Source organism: Culex pipiens, chromosome 3, assembly GCF_016801865.2.
Source record: "Culex pipiens pallens isolate TS chromosome 3, TS_CPP_V2, whole genome shotgun sequence".
Lineage (NCBI taxonomy): Eukaryota > Metazoa > Arthropoda > Insecta > Diptera > Culicidae > Culex > Culex pipiens.
Genome location: NC_068939.1, coordinates 13,103,118 through 13,127,343, shown reverse-complemented (window position 1 = coordinate 13,127,343; position 24,226 = coordinate 13,103,118). Strand labels below are relative to the sequence as shown.

The window sequence follows — 24,226 nt, the reverse complement described above, 5'->3', positions numbered from 1 at the left end:
TGTATGACTTTGACATCTCCCGTGACACAATCAAAAAACGATTCCTTAATCACCTGAAATCCCATCCCTAACCTGACGATACACACGTAGATTTTAGATCTGTGATATTTATGTTAATTTATTGATTTAGTTTTAAGAGTGACCCCGTCTTGTATCATTTGAGTTTTGTGTACTTGTTGATGCGATAAGATGAGGTGGTTTTGTGCCTTTTTGAGAAAGTGTCATTTACCGATAACCAGACACAGCTCAAGGGGGCTTTTGTCCACCTCCAATAAAGAAAAAAAAAATAACAAAAAAAAAATCGTTGATTAGGTAATTAAAAGGCCTTTCCAATGAGTCCAAACCCTTGAAGATCTGGCAACTCTGCCTCGAGTTATGACCACTTAAGTGATTTTTATGTACTTTTTTGAAGCCGGATCTCACTTAAATCATCATCCAACCCATCGTTGGTTAAGCAATCGAAAGAACTTTCTAACGAGTCCAAAACATTGAAGAACTGACAACCCTGTATCGAGTTATTACCACATAAGTTATATCTGTGTTTTTTTTTCTGGATCTAAAAAAAGCTGAAATGTGTGTCCAAACCACTCATATTACCCATTTTTGGTAAAAAGTGAGGAAGGCATCAACCACATAGGTGGATTAGGTTAGTTTTTGTCTATAATTATAAGTGTTTTCTTGATTAGTTTATGAGTTACTTTCCACATTTTCGTAAATCCAATTTTCATTGCATTTTTTTTTATTCGGATAAAACATTGTCCATCGATTTCTTAGGTCCAAAAAGCCATTTTGCATTATGGTTGCTCCATACAAGTCATCATTAAAATTGGGGGGCTGTCCTAAGAAAAGTGCTATGCAAATATTTGAAAAATCTGTATTTTGAGAAGAGATTTTCTGATCGATTTGGTGTCTTCAGCAAAGTTGTAGGTTATGATTACGACTTTTGAGAAAAAAAAAAAAAAAAAAAACGGTTACGAAATCAAACATTTTACAATTATTTTAAGTTGGATTCCCAAAATTTGCATTTTTATTTTTTTGAGTTATTTAAGTGTTTTAGGGGCCTGAAAAAGGCATCTATGCTCTTAAGCTGATATAGTTTTTTGAACAATTGGTTAATTTTCCAAAAAATCTGAAATATTGCCACATGAAATTTCTAAACGAAGTGGAATGGAGATGGAATCAAAATTGCAATCGAGATGGCATTTTTTTTGATAAAGTGTAGTTGTGTAGTAGTTGTTCTGCAGTTGTGCAATTAAGAACAATTCCTACAATTTTCATGTTTTGAAATTGTTGATCGGTCATTTTAAACTATCGATTTTTTTGAAAATATTTTTTAGAATTTCAATGCTCTTTTCTATTAGAATTAATTCAAAATTTAAAAATCTGGCCCAACATTTGAAAAGTTCCAAAACAAGTGTTATTAGTCATTCAACGTTGGCAGCCTATCTATACAAAAATGGTTTGTAAATAATCGGAAATCGTTTGGGTAGGAACATTTTAATCGATTTGGAGTCTTCGGTAGAGTTGTAGGTGTTGGACTATTAAAAAAAAGTTACACTCTTTAAAAAATAACTCATTTTTCATAAACTCTAGAAAACAACAAAAATAAATAAAAATATGTTTTTTGAATATTTCAAACATTTTCTTAGTTTATTTTAGCCACAAAAAAGTTTTAGCGAACATTTTGCTGCCGAGTTACATTTACAGTCCACTCTCGATTATCCGAAGTTTCGATTATCCGAAGGTTTGTATGGGACTTCGGATAATTGAAACAAGAACAATTTTATTTCTTGCTTTTAACATCAAATTTGAACTTAGCGACCTAATTTTGGTTAAATTTGACTGGTTATTTGCTTTAAAAATTACCAAATGCATTTTTTCAATATAACATCACCGCCATTTTGGCCGCCATCTTGGATTTTAAAAATCTAAACCACTTTAAAGTAGTTCAGGGGTCATTTACAAGCTGGCCAATCAAACATAAGAAATTTATGTATATCTTCTTTTTGCCTTCCTCACCTCACTGAGGCAAGGCTATAAAATCGCTCGAAAAATGAACTTCTTAAATACACCTCCTAGATATACCTTCACGTATACCTATCGACTCAGAATCAAATTCTGAAAAAATGTCTGTGGGGATGTGTGTAGACATGATTTTTTTTCCACACGATTATCTCAGAACTTGCTGAACCGATTTTGGCCGGATCCACCTTATTCTGTTCGTTTTGGGGTCCCTATTAAATTTTTATCTGTTTAGTGAAGTACTTTTAAAGTTATGCCAAGAAAAAGTTTTTTTTTGTAGCTACAAAAAAGGGTGATTTTTGCATAACCTCAAAGGCCGGGTCTTTTTGCTTACGCGCGAGAGTCGGCAGCATGCGTAGGGATTTTGGTATGACTACGCGGGGGATTGGCAGCCACACCCCCTTGCATGCGTATCGCCCGGTTGCCACATTGCTTAGGCAGTGTCTGCGTCTCTTCTGGAAAAATTCTGTATTAATTATGTTGCTGCATCATTTTGTCTCGACAAAGATTTACACGAACTTTTTACTGAAATATATAACTCATGAGATTTTTCTTCTTTATTGAGAGTTGGTAAAAAAAAGACTTGAAAATTGCTCTTCAAGTAAAATCAATAATTATAAAAAAAAACAAATGAAAAAAAAATTAAAAAAACTCTTAAATTAATTTTTAAATACAACCTAAAATACAACATGAATGCGAGGAAGGCACCAACCACCTTAAGGTGGATTAAGTAACGTTTTTTATATATGAAAAAATTCGATGGTTTTGTTCGAACGCGAATAAGTTGAATACGGAGCGTCGGATCGTGGTGCTCTTTATTGCGTTGGGTTCGTATAAGCCCAAGTAAGGTTTATACGCTAACTAATTGACTCTTTGGCCACTCTGGAACCGATTCCGGAACATCGGAAAATTGTATGGAGAAAGTTACGTAAAATCAAATTTTGATCACAGAAGGCTGAATAAGCAAAAAAGCAAAAATGTCTTCAAACAAAAAAAGGCAGAATGAAGTTTGTCGGGTAAGGCTTGTAAAAAATATATATTTTTTTGTTATTCGAGTACCCGAAGATTTGATTATCCGAAGTGAAGGCCTTCGGATCATTAAGTTTGGACTTTATTGAAGAATTATTATTCAATTCAAGCTTAGAAAATTTCCTGTAACGTCTTAGAAATAATAAAGGTAAAGCTTTTCATTCCTGAGATACAGTCTCTCAAACAAAAAGAAACAAAAAAAATGAAGTTTTCTAAGGGTCACCCAAACAGGACTCAATTTTCAAATGCCGATATGTCAAACACTAATGGTCCGATTTGCAATGTAAAACTCTTAAAAACGAAATTTTAAATCTTGACTCCCGATCAGACGGTAATAACTAAATTCATGTCATTTCAATAACAAATAATGTTTAAATAACAGAAATTTTTATGGAAAATTCTTGCAAATTCCATTTTTGCATAAGAGTGTAATAGCAGTTTACGTTATCATAACAAATTTTGTTATTGGTCTGATATTAGTTGAAAGTCAAAACAACTTGGGAATAACATTTTTTGTTATGGAAGAATAACTCCAACTGTTATTGGGATGATCGGATTAGTTGTTAAAATAACAAAAATTAATTACAAAGATTTGTTCGAGAATAACTAACAATGTTATTAGTCTGTTATTACAATAACAATCCAATAACAAAAAAAATCATAACGACGAATAACAAATCTTGTTATAAATAACATAAAATGTTATTGGCATAGTATTTTCAAATATCAAAAAATGTTGTTCCCAAGTTATTTCCGTCTGCTCGGGCTGACATTTCATAACCGCGTAATATTGAATTTTCGGTCCTTTTAAATTGCTTGTATCGAATTTATCATTCTCAAAATATTAGAAATGTTCGCAATTTTTTTCATGGAAATAATATTTTTTTTCAAAATACCACAGATTATTTGGCATATGGAATGCATGGTCAAAGTTTCATCCGAATAAAAAAAATAGAAGCAAAGTCGATTCCCATACCGAATAACTCTTTTTTTTTCTTTAATAAGTCTGCTCACTGTCGTTGCAAAATTCAAATTTTGAAATCTTTTTAAGAATTGTTAAAAATAGATTTATAGCCGCTTTCAAACATTTGACCTTCCGAAAAGTCACAAAATGTAATTATTTGGTAACTCTATTATGCGATATCTAATATCTTCGGAAATTGTATTCAAGATACCTTTCTGATCAATAAAGAGTCTATTGATTTGTATAGAAAGGTAGATTTTTTGTTGTAATTTCATGAGTCAAAATTATAATTCTAAATTTCATGTGTTTTTAAAAAATTTCAATTTAATCATGTTTCAAACATTTTGCTTTCTTATCGCTGAATGACTTTTACAGACAGCTTAAGGTTTGATTTTTAGCATTGTTTATTTTATGTGGAATAACAGGTTTTTTTGCGAGTGTTTTGCTGTTTTCCGTTTCGTTTTTTCAACAAATTTTATTTCCTTTATTGAGATAAATGTAGGGGGAGAGGGGGTAATGTGCACCCCCTAAGGGATAACTGTGATTTCTCAACCACTACAGCATTACTGTGGAAGTATTTTGTTCGATGTTCTAAAACAACTATTATTCTTCGTCATTCATGTGAAAAAAGTCTTAAAAAACCTTAAAATTGTTCGAAAATATCCAATTTCTAAAAACATTTTTGATTCATTTCAAACAACCATGCGGGGCAATATGCACCGCAACATTGGGGCAAAACGCACTACAACAACGGGGCAGATTGCACCACAACATGGGGCAAAATGCACCGGGTAAAAGCAGTTTTCACTAGTCACCACTAGATGACACCGCTGTTTTTATAAAGGAGCTTCACATTTTGCCCCGACCACGCTTTTTGCAGAAAATTTAATTAAAAATGCATTTTTTGATGTTTTTGGACTCATCTATCTACAGAATAATGAAGATTATAGCAAAAACTATATACCTTAACACTTACAATATCAATAAATGCTTTTTATACCGTCCAAAAATCATAATGAATGTTCAATAAAAATTAGATGAAAACACAACATTTTAAAATTTTGCAAATAACTTAAGTTGTTTTTATACTACGATCCTCAAATTTTTCCAGCATGGTTTAGCAATGTTAAACTAAACAGAATTGAATTGAATTGAATTTTATGTGCTACAGTTTTGGAAAAGGTTAAGTTTTATCTTGAATTTTGCAAGCCGCATCCATGGAAATTTGGTATTCTCTTTTCTAAGAACGATTGTTGTCTGAACAAAAATGACTCAACAACCTCCATCATAATTTTGTGTGTTTTACATTTCCACACACACACACACGCACGTAAGTTGGAGATAAAGAGGTATGGAAAAAAGGTTTTCTTGTTGTTACAACCGTAGTCGTAAGTCACCCCTTGGCGCGTGTAAACATTGACTTTTCACGGGCAACCGGAGAGGCAATTGAAAGTTTTTTTCCCAACCCTTGTCTTGGATTTTCTTGATTGTGTGGTTGGGGTTAGTTGGGGGGAAAACTCACCTGGAGGCGATTCGATTTCGATTAAGGTAAAACGAGATTGCGGAACGAGATTGGACCTGGACAAATATTGAACTTCCATTTACGTCGTAGCCCCCGAGTTACAACTGAATTTTTACTTTCGGGAAAAATCAATGTTTTCTCTGTTGAGGGTTTTTGAATTGAGCGCAAAGAAATTGAATGATGGAATGTTGCGGCTAAATTTGGATACAGAAAGACGAGCTGAAATATCATCAACTTAAAAAATGCTTTACTAAGTGTAAAATTCCCGCAGCCAACTTCCAAGAAGTGCCTTAACAGCCTCTCCCGCAGCCCATCAGTAAAGCAAACGCACATTTATCTTATCGATTTCCGGGCCAGACCAGCCAAGCGGAACGTCCCGGCTTCACCGTGCTTTCCTTTGAAAGGACTCGCTATCAGCTTGAGCTCCCCGCTGGATAAAATGCGATACTGTACAAATAAAATAAATTGTATCTAATCTCTCAATCACGTCCAATCAGCATACATTTCAGGAGATAGTGAAGAGGGGGGAGGGGCGGGAGTCATCGCTTCAGCGACATCTTGCCTCCGGGGCGGTGAGTGTACACATTGTAGGCGAAAGCACTTGGTGGAAAATTTATTCCCGGTTTTTCCTTTTCCCACGCGATAAAGTGCCCGAGGCGAACTGGGTTGGTGGAAGGTAACATTATTTGATGAAATCAAACTCTTCATATAAACTAATTTGTTCAGCAACTTCTCATGAGTTGTGTTTGAAATTGAATACAAATAGTTTTTTGTGTAAAACACGTTTTGTTCATATCAAGATCAAACTGTGTTCTTTTTAAACTCGTTTAACAAATTCTGTTATTTCAATGATGTTTTTTATTTCGCTACAGCATGAGAAATTGAGACCTAACAAAATTTGCTAATTTAACAAATTATGTTCGCACTGTAACTTTTACCTTGCTCGGGTTACAAGCTAAAAATAATCACTACCATTCCACTTGTGGCTGGTGTCAGCTGCCAGGAAAAGGGAACGACGTATTCAATCCCCCGGTTCTGATCCAGGATCCGATCGGAATCATTAGCTTTTCTGTTCATATTCTAAGAGGTGGTGTATATTTTTTGTTGCGCTCGTTACTTCCCAAATGAACCGTTCGCCTGGAACCAGCCAGGTCTATCAAATTGAGTTTTTTTTTCTTCCCGGGAAATGAGGGATAATGAATCTTATTTTTGCGCCCGGAGGATAGGCAACCGTCGTCGACGACGGTGTCCCCTTTCCATCCAGGAAACCAAGAAAGGTGGAGAATGGGAAATCGATGGGATTGTAATTTGATACTGTTTTTGTTGGGACAAGAAAATTACCTGTAATTCCGGGTGATTAATGCTCGAAAGGCACAGCAGTGCTAGGATTACCGTTTCTTTGGGGGCCAGGAGATGTCCGCAGGGGATTTTTCAGAAAAAGGACCTCTCCTTTTCAGATAAAGACAATTCATGCGAGCGCTTTTGGCAGAGCATCCTACCGGGCTCGTTGAATATTATTCCGAACGAAAGCTGAGCATAATTTTGTCGTTAAAATTATTTTTATTGCTATAATCAACCGGGCCCGGCAGACTCCGAAGCATGGAATCTTTAAGAGAGCAAATTTTCAATGGCTCGAGAAAAGATAATTTGAATTAAGGAAATTTTATCAAGCGGATTTCCGTTGGTTTATGTTTGATCAAACATAGACAAATTCAAATAAAACCACCTTGAAAACAAAATCCAAAACAGCACTGATCTGCATTGAAATGAACCAATTAAATTTACACATCAAAGCACAATCCAATCCAACGGAGATTTGCAGTTAGTTCAAAGAATTCTAGAAATAAGACTCAGCTCAGTAGCTTCACCTGCATTGATGGTCAGACTAGTCAGTGCAACTGAGTTGCAAATTCAATTTGTGCAACTTTGAAGCTATGCTGCTGTTGGAATCCTTTGTAGCACTACACAAAGCATACCCGAGCAGACGGAAATAACTTGGGAATAACATTTTTTGATATTTGAAAATACTAGGCCAATAACATTTTATGTTATTTATAACAAGATTTGTTATCCGTCGCTATGATTTTTTTGTTATTGGATTGTTTTTGTAATAACAGACTCATAACATTTTTAGTTATTCTTCAAACAAATCTTTGTTATTATTTTTTGTTATTTTAACAACTAATCCGATAATCCCAAAAACAGTTTTTTTAACAGTATTTGTTATTGAAATGGCATGAATTTTGTTATTACCGTATGCCCGGGTAGTTTCTATTACCATTTGGAAGTGATGTTTCCGGAAAATCTTAAGTTCTCTTTTGTCAATATCAAGGTGTGATATAATAACACAGCTTTTAATTATACTTTAAACCAAAACAAAAGCTTGCAAAGCAATCGATACGTAAATCATCGCAAAGCCCGTAATAAACTCGTACGATTCCAAACACCAACCCAAAGAAAAGTGTCAACTTGACCTCTCCGGTAACACGTCGAGCTTTCACGGACACGGTCGTCAAAGGTGTCACGCCACACTGTTGGGGGAGGTCATAAATTTTCCTCGCACCAGATGTCAGTCCCGACCCTTTAGTACCGGTGACCGTCACTTTGGGACAACCGCTGACTTGAAGACCGTTTTGATGAACAAGCCTGTTGAAGGTTTACGCCTTTTTCGTTTTTTTGGGGGGAGGATTTCGATCAGTGGTGGCACGCACCCTTTGTTGGGGGGAGTGAGGTAAAGCGGGACATTTTTTTTATTCCTGAAATTCTGGATGTTTATTTCACACCTCTTATAAGAGTAAACCATTTAAAAAAAAATCAAACATTGCACAGAATAAAAAAATTGAGCTTAGTTCTAGATTAGGATACACATAGGACCTTTTGAAAAAGTAAGCAAGAATTCTTGAACCAATTTCCCCCCCTTGCCCATTTTCGGCCATCGTTAGCTTGAATGAATGCGTGGCACTAACTATAACAATCGTTTTGTTTTTATTCGTGCGTGTTGCGTGCCTCCGGCGTGTTACGCAAATGAGGTAGTAATTTCCCCTTTACAAACCACAATATGGCGGTCTGACATGCGGGAAATCAGGTGGTAGAAAGGAGCCTAAAAAAACGTAAAAGTTACATCAAGTTTTAAATAAGGCTCAGGCTGTCTGTAATTCTCGTCAAAATTGCAATTCATAGTTACAAGAAACAAAAAAAAAAAAAGGTTTTATATTTTACCAAAAAAAAAAAAAAACAAAACAAATAATTGCTGATCCAGAGCGTTGGGTCCGGCTAGAGGGTGACGAGCGGGAATTCCCGGGAAAAATTTCCCGGGAAATCGACGATTTTGGGACCTCTCGATTCCCGGGAAATTCGGTCGAGACTCCCGGGAAATTTTTAACTTATAAATATCGAAGCAAAATTATAAAAACTAATCAGAAAAACATTAGAAAAATTCAAAATTGTTTTGAACATTGAATGTTTAATCAAGTTCAAATAAACTAATGCTTCTCTAATCTTCTTATTCAGAAAGTGTAAATTTTAATTTACAAAAATTATAGTTGAGAGGAACCAAAAAAATTTGGACCCAAAAATTTACCTTAAAAATATTTAGCAGTTACACCCCAGAAATTAAATCAAATGTTCTATTTTCAAATATTTTTTTTATTTTATATTTCTAAGAGGGAAAAGATTTTTCAAGTTAAGTATAATTCCCATATCTTCTCTCGAGCATAGCAATCCTCATAATCTAGTTTTTTTGTGAACATATGGATTTTCCTGATAACTGTAAATATTTCTTCAATGAATATTTACAGTTGACCTTAAAAATTACAACAAAATAACAGTTTAATTTGTTGTTTTGAGTCGTTGTTTATCATATTGCAAAATTCCCGATACTGGGAAATTATATATTAGCTATATTAGTTATTTTTTTAACAAAAATCTAATAACAAGTTTGTGCAACTTTTGAAAAATAATTCAGTGCGAATTAAGATTCGTAAACATTTTAAACTACAATTTTGAGTCTTAAAAAGCTCAAGAAACGATTTTGTACGTGCAGATTCAGAAGATGGCGTTCGAATGTTGAACGTCCGATATGTCAAAATCGCGCAGTAGCACCAACATTAGACAAAAAATGTGGCTGTCATGCCATGGCACACTTTTTTCGCAATGTTTCGGGCGTTCACCATTCGAACGCCATTTTCGCTTAAAAAGCTGGATAGTTCCTCAAAATAATGAGGCTGATTAAATTAACGTTTGTAGAATTAGTATGAATTAATTGTAACTGAATTCACTAAAAAGAAACAAATTTATTACTTTTCATTTTTAATTTTTGCACTATTGGCATAGTCAAAAAAAAATCTCCCGGGTCCCGGGAATTCCCGGGAAATGGCCAAATTCAACTCTCGATTCCCGGGAAATTGAAAATCTCGAGAATCGTCACCCTCTAGGTCCGGCATGTCCACGCATTCTTCCTTCCTGTAGATTCTGTGAATAGTGATCCATTCACAGAGTCTTCTCTGCGGTTAATTTTTTTGGGTCGCTTGGTTGATAAATCAACTTAAATTTTTTTTGGGGGCATTTGCTTATGTTTGACAAAAAGTCGAAATATTAAGTCGCATGGATAAACGGTCGAAAAACAACAAATCGAATGGATTTATAAAACTTTTTACGGAAATTTCACCCGAGACTGAAAAAAAGTTGCTTCTTTCAATTACGAAAATTTGGATACCCAAACATGTACAAGTCGTCGCTGAAATTTTAAAGTTATTGCAGTTTCAGTGAAAAAAGGTGATATTTTTTTTTGTTTTCGTCATTTTCCTGTTTTTGTGCGTGGCTTGTCGAAAAACTCAGTTTTTATTTTGTACGAATCATCATCGCCAATTTTTTACACGTTTTGTGAAATTTTCCGAGGAATTTGATAAAAATATTTTCAGACATAGGCTCTTTGGTCCAGACACGGTCAAAACGCCATTTTAAGTTTTCATTCGACTTTTTCAAATGTTAAGCTAGATTTTTGAAACCTTTTACTATTTTTCCCAAATAGCCAACCTAATAACCTTTCTTGTGCGTCTAAGACAGCTAAAATCGAATGAAATGGAGCGGAGATATGAAAAAAAGTGTTTTTTTGCGAAAAAATACGAAAATTGCAATTTTTTTAACAACCCTAGCACGATGTAGGTCACCCTAATGGCCAAACAAAAAAAAATACGGGTCTTATTATTTTGGCCAAGGAAACCCCAGACAAATTTTGCGCCCGATCGGAGAACTTTTTTTCGGATTAGGCTCGTTTAAAATGGAATTGCGAGATCGTAGTAACCGGTATTGACGGTTGGAAAACTTTTTCACTCCGCGTCATTTTTGCCCTTTTTTTCCTTTTATAAAATTCTTTTGTGAAAATGCCAAAAACGTACTGAGCCGTTGAAAATTGTTTAATTTAAGAAGGTTTTTTTTTTGTGTTGAAAGAGAATTCTGATTCTTGTTGTCGTTGAAAGTGAATTTCGATGAAAATTCATTATATCGTTCGAATCTGCCAAGAAGCAGGGAGTGAGTGAAAAGTAAGTGGAAGGGCTTGTAAGTGGAGAGCTGGAGCCGTTCCCAGAGCGGAACTGATCATGGATGCCAAGGCGGATAAATGAACATCAAAACCATTTACGGAGGATGCTGTTTCAAGAGACTGTGAAAGAGTCTGGATGTGAAATTCGGTGATATTTGTATTTTTCATTGGTGACACAGTGCTCTCTTTTTTTTTTATTATTTATTGTTCAAATGTACTCCGAACAACTGATATTCCGAACTTTGATATTCGGTGCTAAGGAATACTTCCACTTCATCCGACCGGCCTGTTTTTTGTCAAGAACCTGGGGTCTGACGATCGGGACCCCACCTGGCTGTGTCTTTTGAAGATTTGCTTGGTGAGAGCTTTCCATCATTATTTGCTATTTGACTATATTCCCCTTTATTATAATATAATATTATAAATTCAATAACCCTCCTACCCCTTTCCCACTTTCCCATTCCCCAATCCCTATTTCCCCAACCCCATTTTCCCCATTTCCACTTCCCCCCTAAAAATATAAATAATTGCCAATTTACACTAACACACCACACCCAAATTATTCGGAGCGTTTGGTACGGTATGTCCACGCATCCTTCCTCCCCTGTTGATTCTGTGAAATGTGGTCCGTTCACAGAATCTGTCTCTGCGGTTAATGCAACGCAGTAGGCCTGGCCGCTTTAATTTTTGCTATACATTTTCGGGGTAACTCGGATGTACTGCAATTATTAATATTGACAAGAAAGAACTTGGGGCGTAATCTAACCACAGGTTCTTCCAGGATGCTTTCTTCGGACTGGTTGCGCTTGTGTTCGATTAGATTAGATTAGATTAGGCTCGTTTAAAATGGAATTGCAGAATACATACATTTTCTCACGATTTTTTTGCCTTTCTTACCAAAGAAAGGTATAGGGTTTGCTTTTGGCTCCGACTTCAAATCAAGCTTCGTTCTCCAATCGTTTCTCGAGAAAAATTCATTCGAAAAAATCTGCAAAAAATCATGGACGATCGATTTTAGACACCTGATTGTTTGACAATGACAGAATTGGTCTATCTCCAATATCCGAATTTTGGCGCTCAATTTACCGAAGAGCACGCGTGACGTCCGTGTGTGGTAAAAAAGTGCTCAATTTTGTGGTAGGGGGTTTCTCAGAGCCCACATTATGGATTTAAGCTCTCTTGGGCGCATTTGAAAGGGGTTGTGATGAACCTGAACCAGTTCCATACCAAATTTGAATTTATCCATTTTTTAAGGGGACTCGGAGTATGTTTTCACCTGATCAGGCGGTTTTCAAATAAAAATTCGGTCGATAATTGAAATGTTGATTTTTAATTTTGGAAATTAATAAAAAAGAATGGTTGGTTGAATATTACATTTTTTTCCTTCGGTTTCATCTTTGACGGCGTTTAAGATATAACTGGCAAAAACCTAAAATTTCGAAAAAAAAATTTGAAGAAAACTTTAGAAATTTCATTGAGAGGTTCCATCAAATTATGCAGTTAACAAACTAGGAAAAATTAAAGATTTTATTTTACTTCTACAATTTTGCATTTCGTTGAACATCCCTAGTTCATTTTTTTAAAGATATTATTTTATTGTCTCTTAAATGTTTAGTTCTCTCAAACGTGAGCAATTAATTGAAAAAAATGTTTTCTTAAATTAATTTTTTTCGAGCTACCGTGGCCGTGAGGTTACGGGTTTCGCCTTGTAAGCGGATGGTGATGGGTTCGATTCCTGTCTGGCTTGACAAAGTCAGATCCCTTAAAAGATTTAATCTGCTCACAGGGAATACTGACCGGAGATCGTGAGTTCGATTCTCGTACACGGATGATGAAGTTTAAAAAAAATATTGACTTTCCATATTGTTTGAAACATGAGCAGTTCTTTAGTATTTTTGTTCTAGTTTTCAAAATGGAGCTGTACTATTTGTTTATACAGAATTCATTTAAGTTTTCACATTCTTTGGAAAATGAGAACTGCTTAAAAATTATAATGTTCTTAGCATTTCTCGAGGTTTGGGATTGTTCTACATTACTTAAGGAATTTATTTTTAACGATTTTTCGCTGTTTAATTTAACCTTTTCGATTTTATGAGAACATTATTCACCAAAATGTTGCATCTATTTAAGCATAAAAGTTTTCAAAAAATGTTTTTCATGAGCTTTGCTTTTTTTTAAGTTAGAACGTTGCAAATATTTTTTGGAGTTTATGTCCCTCGGCTCTAACCAAAGTCAAGGGGAGGCAAAAAAATATACAAATTTTACCAGCCTAATTGCTCATTTTTGGACTCACAAAAACAGAAAAACGAATAAATTGTTTTGAATTATGTAATATTAATACATGTTTGAATAAGAAATCGTCAATTTTCTTTATTTCGACCATGAGTCTTTCAACCTTTTGTCCATTCGAATTTCTAATCAACCGTTTGTCTCAAATTTATAATCAACTCCTTATTTGGATGTGTATAACTCGTGATATTTTCTGCCATTTTGAATTACAATGTCCCAGATCTCTTTGTAGCTTTCTACAGGTCAAATTTTAGTTCTGTCCGAAACTCTTCATCTAATCTAATCTAATCTAATCGAACACAAGCGCAGCCAGTCCGAAGAAAGCATCTGGGAAGAACTTATGGTTAGATTACGCCTCACATTCCTTCTTGTCATAATTAATGATTGCAGTACTTTCGAGAACCCTCGAAGTGTATTACACTCATTAAAGCGGCCCGGCCTACTGCGTTGCATTAACCACATGAGACAGATTCTATGAACGGATCCCACATTTCATAGAACCATCAGGGGAAGAAGAAGAAGCCGGGGACATACCGTACCAACCGGTTCCTAAGTTTTGCCCGAAACTCTTCAGTTACATAACTGTTATAATGTAAAACATATTTTGTGATTTTTGTTTAGTTTTTTCAGTTTAGTTTTGCCTGAAACATAAACTAAATTCAAACATAGGCCGATTTTCAAGCTTATCCAAAATGTTTTAATTATTCTAACTTATTCTCCAGATTTTTGTTTGAAATTAGTAAAATCTAAAAAAAAAGTCATCATCTACCCCCCTTTCTTCCAAATTAAAGCTCATCTTCCAACTGAAATGGCTCCGTTCACGTTCATTTTCACTTGAAGCCCCAAACAGCTTATGGCAAGCCAAGCTGCCGTCTCAGGGAAAAACCACTTGATGCTGTCTCCGTCCCCGGGTCCCCGGTTTTCCCCCAAAAGTGGGCTCGAGCATGCATTTTTTATGCTCACTCGAGCTTTGGCTGCCTTGAAATTCATCATCATCGTCTCGAGGCGTAACGAGAGCCTTTAAAATCTTACGCCACGGATGATGAACCACAACTGGATGTTGCTTTAAGGTATTTTAGGGATGAATGTTTCAAAATTATTGATTTACTTAATTTTGATTTTTTTTCAAAGGTGAATTCAAAATCGCAAATTCTACAGAATTTTAGAAATAATTTAATTTAAATTTTAGAGTACAATTTTGAAACAGTTTTGAGATTTATTCTTTCTAGAAATAACTAAATTTCAAATCATTAAATTACCATAGGCAAACATTTTCCCACTCTTAGAACCTCCCTTCAAACCCGCCACAATCAATGCAGTAACGTCGGGGAAAAACTTCCGCCCCGTTCCAAAGTCAAGTGGAAATCTGCATCCGCTCACTTTGGTCTGTCTCCGTCCTCATTTTCTTCGCCATCCTTTCATTCGCCCAGCCTGCCGTAATTCCATGGCGTTTTGCCTTTTGTCGTGCAAATTTTCCCATCACCCATCAGCAAAGCACGGAGGAAGCACTTTCCCGCTCGGGAAATGGGACGAAAGATCCTGAAATAGCACAATTGAAGGAGGTAACATTTGAAAAGAGCGTTTATTTTTAATGATTTTTACAAAATTATGTTGAAAAAACTTCACAGCAAATTTCTGCAAAAAGAAAGATTTTTTTAAGCAACTACTCTTTTTAAATTATGAGAGAGTCCTACTGGAAATCATTCCCGGAGTCTCCAAAGTCACCGACCGATGTGCGTTGGAATGACGCTGGAAAGAAGCTTCTGCCGCGGCAGGATGTTCGTGGTTGCGCCTAAGTGTATGCAGATTAGATTGATGTCACGCTGCTAGTCTAACTTGCAGGCGCGCACTTGACAGGTGGTGATGTTGCAGAGTTGCCATCTCTGCTTTTGAAATGAATTCTGGCGTTAAGAAAAGGTACCGCAATAAATGGCTTATCTTGCGAAGAAAGAGATTTTTTTTTAATTTTTAATAATATTCCTACTTGATTCGAAGATCAAGTAGCATACCCAGAGGCTTCCAGCTTGATTATTGCCACTGGATGTCACTCCCTCTTAATTCTCAATTCCTCCGAGAATCTCCACGTCAGTTGGCGGTGAAATCAATCGTAAAAAAGCCATTACGCAGTAATGCAAAAAAGTAAGAAATAAAAATCAAAACCCTCTCTCGAGACTTAATCCGAAATGAAGACGTCGGATTAGCTTAGCCTCAGCAAAATGATGTTAAAGTACTCCCACGCGTACGCGTGGCTGAATCGCGCCCTGATTGACGGTAATGTCTTCTTTTTCTTCTTCATCCGGACTGTGAGTGATTGGGCAAGATTTTTGTCCTGTCAGCACGTCGCAGAACGTCAATTAGTTTGCATGAAGATGTAGTTGACGTTTGATCGCCACGGCACGTGGGTTTCGTTGATGATTGCTGGGCGGGGAATTGATTGACCTTCACAGAAAAAAAATCAATTCCCGTAATCATGAATTAAGTTCACGAATGTGAGATCCACGAAGGAATTTATTCATGAGTATGGTGCATTTGCACCATAAACGTGAATATATTCCTTCGTGGTTCTCATAATCGTGAACTGACTTCACGGTTTCGAGAATTGATTTTTTTCTGTGTTTGGCGTGTCTATTTATGGAACTGTTAATTTGCTGATGAAGGGACATTATTTTTAGATCAGTAATGAAAATGGAAGACTTTCAGATATATTAAAATGAGAAATTTATCAATTTATTGAAAAAAATACAATACAATAAAAAAAATTAAGTAAAAAACGTGCAAAGATGTTTTACCCTCTTTTTTAAAAATGTGTAATGCATTTTAGACAAAAAAGAAAATGAGCAAATCTCTACCAAAACCGGAAATGGATTATCTTGTATTTTTTGATTTGGCTCAAACTTTGAGGGGCCTTCCCTATGACCAAAGAAGCTATTTTGTGTCATTGGTTCACCCATACAAGTCTCCATACAATTTTGGCAGCAGTCCATGTCCATACAAAAATGGTACGTAAATATTCAAACAGCTGTAACTTTTGAGTGAATTTTCTGATCAATTTGGTGTCTTGGGCAAAGTTGTAGGTATTGTTGTGGACTTTTGAGGAAAAAAGGTACACGGAAAAAAATCGCCGATTTTTTAATTAACATTTTTTTTACAAAAAACTCAATTTCCCAAAATACGTATTTTTTGATTTTCGAGATTTTTTGATATGTTTTAGGGGACAAAACCCCGCAACTTTTGAGCTATAGAGAAGTATGGTCAAAAAATCTGCCGCCGAGTTATAATTTTTTGAAAAAAATAGTGATTTTATGAAGAAATTGAAATTTACTACCAAAACAATTTTGACCTCAAAATTTTATGTAAAATTGAATTTGCAATCGAAAAGTACTTTACAGATTTTTTGACAAAGGGCTCTGTTTCAAGATATAGCCACCGAAAGTTTGATCTTCGCGAAATATTTGCAGTTTTTCGATTGTTAAAAATAGTGACCATGAGTGACCTTTATAAAAAAATTTTTTTGAAAGGTTCAGAAAATTGGCTATGAAATTGTCTAAGAGACGTAGAAGATTGGACCTCTAGTTGCTGAGATACAGCGGTTTAAAGAAAAAGAATCATGAAAATTGATGTTTTTTAAGTCTCACCCGAACAACCCACCATTTTCTAATGTCGATATCTCAGCAACTCCGATTTTCAATGTTAAAACATGAAACATACGTGAAATTTTCCGATCTTTTTTGAAAACAATAATTTGATTTTTTTTAAATCAAGACTAACATTTCAGAAGGCGTTATATAGCCATTTCAAAATAATTCAAAATAGTATGACCGGCCCTTCGTCTTTTCCTTTTTTCGTTTGTTGACGTTTTTAGCTTTTTCCTTGTTCAGCCTCCTGTGATCAAAATTTGATTTTACGTAACTTGTCCCATACAATCTGCAGATTTTCCGGAATCGGTTCCAGAGTGGCCAAAGTTGTAACTTTTTGGCGTAAGAACCTTCCTTGGGCTTATACGAACCTAACGCAGCAAAGAGCACCTCGATCCGACATTCCGTGTTGAACTGATTCGCGTTCGAACAAAACCATCGAAATTTTTTATATATATAGATTGAGTGTCCACGTTTAAGAAAATAATCTTGAGATTAAATTTTTACATATTATAACAAAACATTGATTTGAATTTTTACTATAGACATAAAATGTTAATAATTCAACGTTTTGTTTGGATTTTGCCTTTGTATTTTCATAATTTTCTTTATGTTTGCATTTATTTTTTACCATTTCTATATTCATATTTGAAGAATTTATTATGAATCTGAAAAATGGTACAAGAAAACAAAATTATCCATATTGTAAAAAAACAACTAACAAAAATACTTGGTTTAATGTTGAACACTGTGCAAAAAGATTGCAAAAAGGCGAAACGAAAACGAAACTAAACGAAACTATTGGCACTACGCCCCCCGGGGCATAGCCTTCCTCTAACGTGGGATTTCTGCTCCAGCGCCTCTGACGAGACAGGAGAAACCGGGACCGACGTTTTACTTCACCATCCGATAGAAGCTCAGTGGATAAGGCGGGAATCGAACCCGCGTCTCATAGCATCATCGGGATCGGCAGCCGAAGCCGCTACCCCTGCGCCACGAGACCCACCCGCAAAAAGGTACTAAATGTAAATTTCTTATGGTTTTGACTGTTTTTATTTCCATTTGAATTGTGTTTTTTTGAGGATTTTGATTGAAATTGATTTTTAGTAAATGAGTAAAGCAAAAACAATGTTAATGTATGCTGGAAAAAAGCAAATAAATCATATTGAAAATAAAGACAGATGCAAATATTTTTAAAATATCAAAACCTGTCTCAAAATAAGCTAAGAAAACATGGAGTCAAAAGATTTTTTTATCATTTAATTTAATAATTCAAAGAAATTTTAAGAATGACGAACTTAAAACTATTTAATTCAATTTTTTGAATTTCGTTTGTTAAAAATCATTTTGAAATATTTTGAAAAATATTTCAAAACAACGCAACGCAAAAATGATTTTTTTTCTGTAAAATAGATTTGAATTCAAATTTCGTTTAAATAATTTTTTTCTTGTTTCGTTGCAAAAAATCATGGTTTTTTTTTATTTTGTTGTGTTGTGAGAATCAAACTTAAAAATAAAAACTTGCAGCTGCGAAATTTCATTGTTTGTTTTTAGTTAATGATATCAGGGTATTTGATTTTAAGCGACAAATCAAATAAACACATTTTTGAAAGTTTTGCTTGTTTTTTCTTCTTAAATTCAAGATTTTTTAATCTTATATGCAGTTTTAGTTTATTTATTTGTTTACTTGAAACAATTTAATAAAATAAATTTTATGAAAGAAATGTTTACTTTCTTAATTTTTATCAAACATTTGTTCCGGCCCGAATAATCAGATCTGGCCCGTAGGGTCGAAAAGGTTGGGCACCCCTGATATAGACTGTTTAGAACAAATGGGTACACATAGGATTGAAAAACTCCAATTGTGATACTAACAAGAAAAAAAACAAGCTTTCTTTTTAATCAAAAACTTTAATCTAACTTCAAAAGCAAAACATTGTAATCCAATCATCATGCGATCCAGATCCACTCTGAATTTTCTCCAATTCTGTACTTCTGAACCATAAACGTACGCTCGAAGCGAAAGACATCGATGCTTCCGGTATTAGTAATCAATTTAATACCTGTTACAATGTTACAAACGTAGTACTCGGAGAAGCCATAAATTTTCCCCTTTTTCCCAGTCCAAATGTCTGCCACTCGTACGTATGTACTCGGCACATTGGCAGGAAGAAGGCACCCAGGAGCAGCTGTAAAACTGGCAAAACAAACAACCATAAATTTTCCAATCCTTCCGATTTGGAGCTGTCCAACAAAATGGCACCCCGAAGTACACACCTGCTCTGCTGTTCGGTCACATGGAATGGTTTGCAACCGGGTTTGTGTCTTCTTGCTACAGGTGGCCCCTCCTGGAAATGATTGAGCTCCCTGCTGACCTTTCGAACTGGAACTCGAGCGCCATCTTTTCCAGCTGGGAAACTGTCCGTTCGAAGGAAATTGAAAATTTATAGATGAACTGAACTGCCCATGTTCGCATAAATGTCCCATATGCAAAAACAGCAAGCTGAGAAAAACGCATTTGAAGTTTGTCCCATACATAAGGCTACGTGTTTAGTTTTCGCGAAAAAACTGGATTTCCTCCTGATTTCTAGAACAAAGTACTGGATGTTATAGGCTCTTTCGAAAGTGCACACAATTTTGAACCAAACTGCATCAATAACTCGAAATCGATGAAAATGCATATGGGACATTTATGCGATCAAGGGCAGTGAAGGGGTTTTAAGTTTTCACAAACAGTGATAAATGGGGGTGGGATGTTGGTTACTGATGAGTTGGAGGATTAGTTTGAAACTAATAGACAGAATCATTCTAAAGGTTTATTTCAAGAGCAGTCTGATAGAAATAGAATAAAACTGGTAAGTTGAGCAAAACTAATATAACACTGTCAGTTTATAAAACATTTCAAGGATCTGCTTTTGTTGCAATTTTAAATCCCTCTTCTCAGCAATAGAGCTTATTTGACGACCCCATCAACATTAGAGTCCCCTCCCACTTCACAGTTGAGGGGCCACTAAGCGATAAGCTTTGGAAATGGCCATCGCCAATGGGACCGCCCGTAAAACAAACGCCAATATGTCCGATTCAAGTGGCAGTTATTGAGACCCCCTCCCATTCCCTTCTCCCTTTCGGAAAATGGACCAAAAAGTCTGCCCGTGACAGTCGATTTTGTATTTATGACGGTCTTTTTTTTCTGTTCTTGTTTTTTTGCAGGCCATGCGAGCGCAATTTGCGAGACTGCGAACTCATCTCGTGCCGGCTGCGGCGGGTGGAACCACTCTGCCGGTTGCCCGGATCGGCCCTCCAGCAGCTGGCCATGTGCGGATTCTACGAGGACCTGGAAAAGGGGGTGACGCGTAAGTATCGTACTTGTAGTGGAGGGTAGTTTTTGTTGAAGTTTTTCGATTTAAATTTGATACTTTATGTTTATTGAAATTCACTGGGATATTCGATATAAAAATCATAACTCCTATTGTAGCAACAGATCAAAATTAAATTTAAATTTAGATGAATAATTCTATTATCAAATGAACTCTTTTTTTGCTGTTCCATAAAAACTTCAACTTTCAATAAAAAAAATTCTGTTTTTCAAGAGATTTTTTGTTTTTTAATATTTCGCGAATGTTACGTGGGTCATTTCGCGTGAAACGGCACTTTAATTCAACATTTTCTGATCATGCTTGGCGCAGCTGTTTAAAGGTACCATCGAAACATGCAAGAATCAAAAATTTCAGCAAAATTAGACCACCTTTTTTTTTGCACTGCCCCCAAATTTGGCGGTTTTCGACAATTTTTCAAAAAACCTCTGTTTTTACATGGCCTTATCTTGGAAGAAGAAAATGATAGGACAAAACTCGAATGCTACTTACTTTCAAAGGAAATTGGACGCTGAATTGAATGGCGTCATCAGACTTTTGATTGGATTCAAACTTTGGTGCATTTTGAGCAATAGAAAATTTTACATCTCAACTCACCTGTGATTCAATTTTGAGTTTAACGTCACCATCGTGTTTCCCAGACAACTTTATATCGTCAGTTGTGTGCTATCTTGTGACAACGACCATTTAGTACTATTCGAGAAAATCGATTTTTAAAGTTTGATGATAAATATTTTCAGAACTATGAATGGTAGAGCCAAACTTTTTGAAGCAATCGGTTCGTATACTATCGCTTAACAAACGCTCCAAGTTTCAACTAATTTGATTACACCAGTTAAAAGATACAGTAAATTATGTAAACAAAAATCTGAAAAGCACGTGTCACAAGTGTGTTTCGAAAGTAAAATTGTACTACGTGTCACAAGTGTGCACAGAATTTCCATACAAACTAAAATAGACTTAAATCAATGGTTTAACCGACTTAATCAGTATATTTTCAAAAACAAAAGATTGCATTGCCTTCAGAAAACGTGTTTCAACATAAATTTGTGAAAAACAAGAAAATTTTTCCACATTTTCCAACAACATGTATGACGTGTCACAAGTGTGCACGATCATTTTGATGATAATTTGGTCTATGTCACAAGTGTGTATTGCGATATCCGGGAAACGGAAGCGAGTTTCCGAAATCGGGTTAAAGCATCTTGAAGTGTTTGTTAAGTATAGCAAAACGTCATCATTAACTTATTTTCGACCAAAATGGTCTATGTCACAAGATAGCACACAGCTGACGATATAAGAATAATCTTTTTATGTGATGGGCAAATTGCAATCTTTTGAGGTACCGAGATTATAAGCTTGAAGTTACAGAATTTACAATTTACAAGAATCATGTTTTAAGAACAATTGGTTTTTGAAACCTGAGCTTCTCAAGGGACCCGCCCGTGTGGATCAATCGCACCGCGCACTGGACTCACAATCCAGAGGTCGACGGTTCGAATCCCGTGGCGGGCGCTCTAAAATTCTTTGTGTAAATATGGGTATTCGGCGCCGTCGCTCCGTGCCATACTTTCATACACTTTGGAGCCCAGGGCGGCGAAGTCCTTGTAGATAAAAAGGAAGACACTAGTGGTTGGTACTAGCAATGGTTGCCGACAGCTATAAAGTCAACATCGTTTTTTTTTCGCATCTCAAATGATCTTCATTTGGGGAAATTGATTTGAACTTTTTTTTTTCTTTGAGCTTTTCATTTTGTAGTTACTGAAGCTCTGTTTGTCTTGGAATTTGGCTTTGGTAATTTCGTGTTTTATTTTTTTCTCAAACATTTATGTTAGTGGGCAATAATTCCATCGATTTTTTCGATTCTTTTTAAATAATAAGATAATAAAATAAGAATTTTCGAGGGTAGAAATAATACATTTGGAAACATTACGGTGCCCAGAATAATAAATAAAATAAAAATATGAGCAAAATTAGTCAACATTTACCCAAAATCGGAGAAATGCATCAAAAACTCAATTTTCTTAAGGTTTTTCCTGCAGGGTGAGATTCTAATTGAAAATACAATGCTTTACAACTTTGTTGAACATACCAAAGTTATGAAATTCGATCCTGAAAATTTATTAGCGATTTAAAAAAGTCATTTTTGTATGAAAAATATTCTTTCTCCGACTTGAGGCTCGGCTGTCAATGGGTTAATATTAACCAATTTCGCTTAAAATTGGCACAGATGCACACAAAAAACCTTTTTTTGCTTGTGGAGCAGGGGGTCATTTTTTCTAGGCATCCTAGGAGACATTTGTTGACTACAAGTAAGCCACTTAAAAATATTTTCGAATAGCTGAAAAAATGTTCAGCAGTTTTCCTTCCTAGACTTCATTGATTGGACTGCTGGTTGCCAAGATACTTTTGGTTCGATATTCAATGTCACAAAATAAAACATTTGTTAAATGAATACTCACTCTTTTCAATAACAGTATTTTTATAATTTATAAATCCTTTACTTTCAAAAGGTCAAAAATAAGTGTTTCAGCCCTTTTCAGCTCATAAAATATTTTTAAATTGCAAAAAATAATTAGTTTAAAAATTATAGCCCGGAAAAATGTATGCCTCTGTGCTCTTTTGTGATAACTAGATAGGAATCTCCGCAAACTTTATTCAAGAGAGCACAGAGATATCGAAATGTTAAAACGGAAAATAAAATTAAACTAAAAAAAGAATTTTGAATTTTTTTGTATTTTCGATTGAAAAAAAAACACACATTTTTTCATAAATACATAACATAATTTTCTACCATCCTAAACTCTGGCGCAAAATAAGCTTTTTTAGTAGATTTTTATAAAAAATCTGGAAATCATGTTTTCCCTGGCAGTCTTATAATCTACAATTTTACCAAAGCACCAAAGTGATTAGAAAATTCCTAAGGTCCTTTTTTCATTATACACATATCAGTAATCACGATTGCAATTTTAAGACACATTGCATCCAAAATAAAGCTATATTTTTCCATTCTTCCGTACGTATCGTACGCAAATAGCAAAAAAAAACCCGATTTGATATCACCAAGTGGTGAAATAGAGCCTTTCTTACAAAATGATGAAACTCCGATAAATATATTGGTGCAATTAATTTTTCGGAAACATAATAATACCACCCAGTAAGAATTTGACCTAAAGCTTCGAATCTTTTTAGGCTAAACCTCTAATGCAATTATTTTTGAATTTCAGAGGTAAATTATGGGTCGCAAGATAATTATATTTAATTAAGAAAAACATATTGGATTGAAATTATTAGAGGAAAATAAAGGGCACTCAGTCTTTAATGTTAGTCTATGATTACCTTAAAAAATATGTATCGATATTGCACTTTGTCGATCTATTATGAGAATCTAGAAAAAACACTTTCACGCGCAGCGTAAATGTGCTGGCGTTTATGCTTCGACTTACGACTTGTCGATCTTTCGAGCGAGAACGAGCCGGGACTTCAAATTTGATGTTCAGTATATGATTCTTTACAAAACCAAAAAAATAATAGGAAAAAATAGGGTAAAAATAAGACGTAAAACACTCATATAAATGGAAATAAATTTTGGAAAAGCTTCAAATTTTGGACCCAAAAAGTTTATGGCGCATGTTTTCGAATGGCTTTTTATTTGATACTGAATTCTTTTAATTTAAAAGTGATATCTGTAAAATAGTTCAAAAAATACCTCTAAAAATGTCTTTGTAAGAAAGACAAAAAATGAATCGACCTTTTTTCTTATCAATCCTGAATTTTACGGGACTGTTGATAACGTCATCAGGGGTGACATTGGGTCTGGGGTGAGATTGGGTCATACAAATTTCTGCATTT

The 24,226-nt window shown here is 35.1% G+C and overlaps 1 protein-coding gene across 4 annotated transcripts in view; it reads left to right on the top strand.

The window, feature by feature from the left end:
• Positions 1-24,226, top strand: part of LOC120423495 (rap guanine nucleotide exchange factor 4) — a 330,099-nt gene that overhangs the window by 74,836 nt on the left and 231,037 nt on the right. For all 4 annotated transcript variants that reach the window (XM_039587335.2, XM_039587332.2, XM_039587331.2 and 1 more), the window contains one exon: positions 20,211-20,353. In XM_039587335.2, the coding sequence (XP_039443269.1) occupies positions 20,211-20,353 (143 nt within the window). The remainder of the gene's footprint in view (positions 1-20,210; positions 20,354-24,226) is intronic.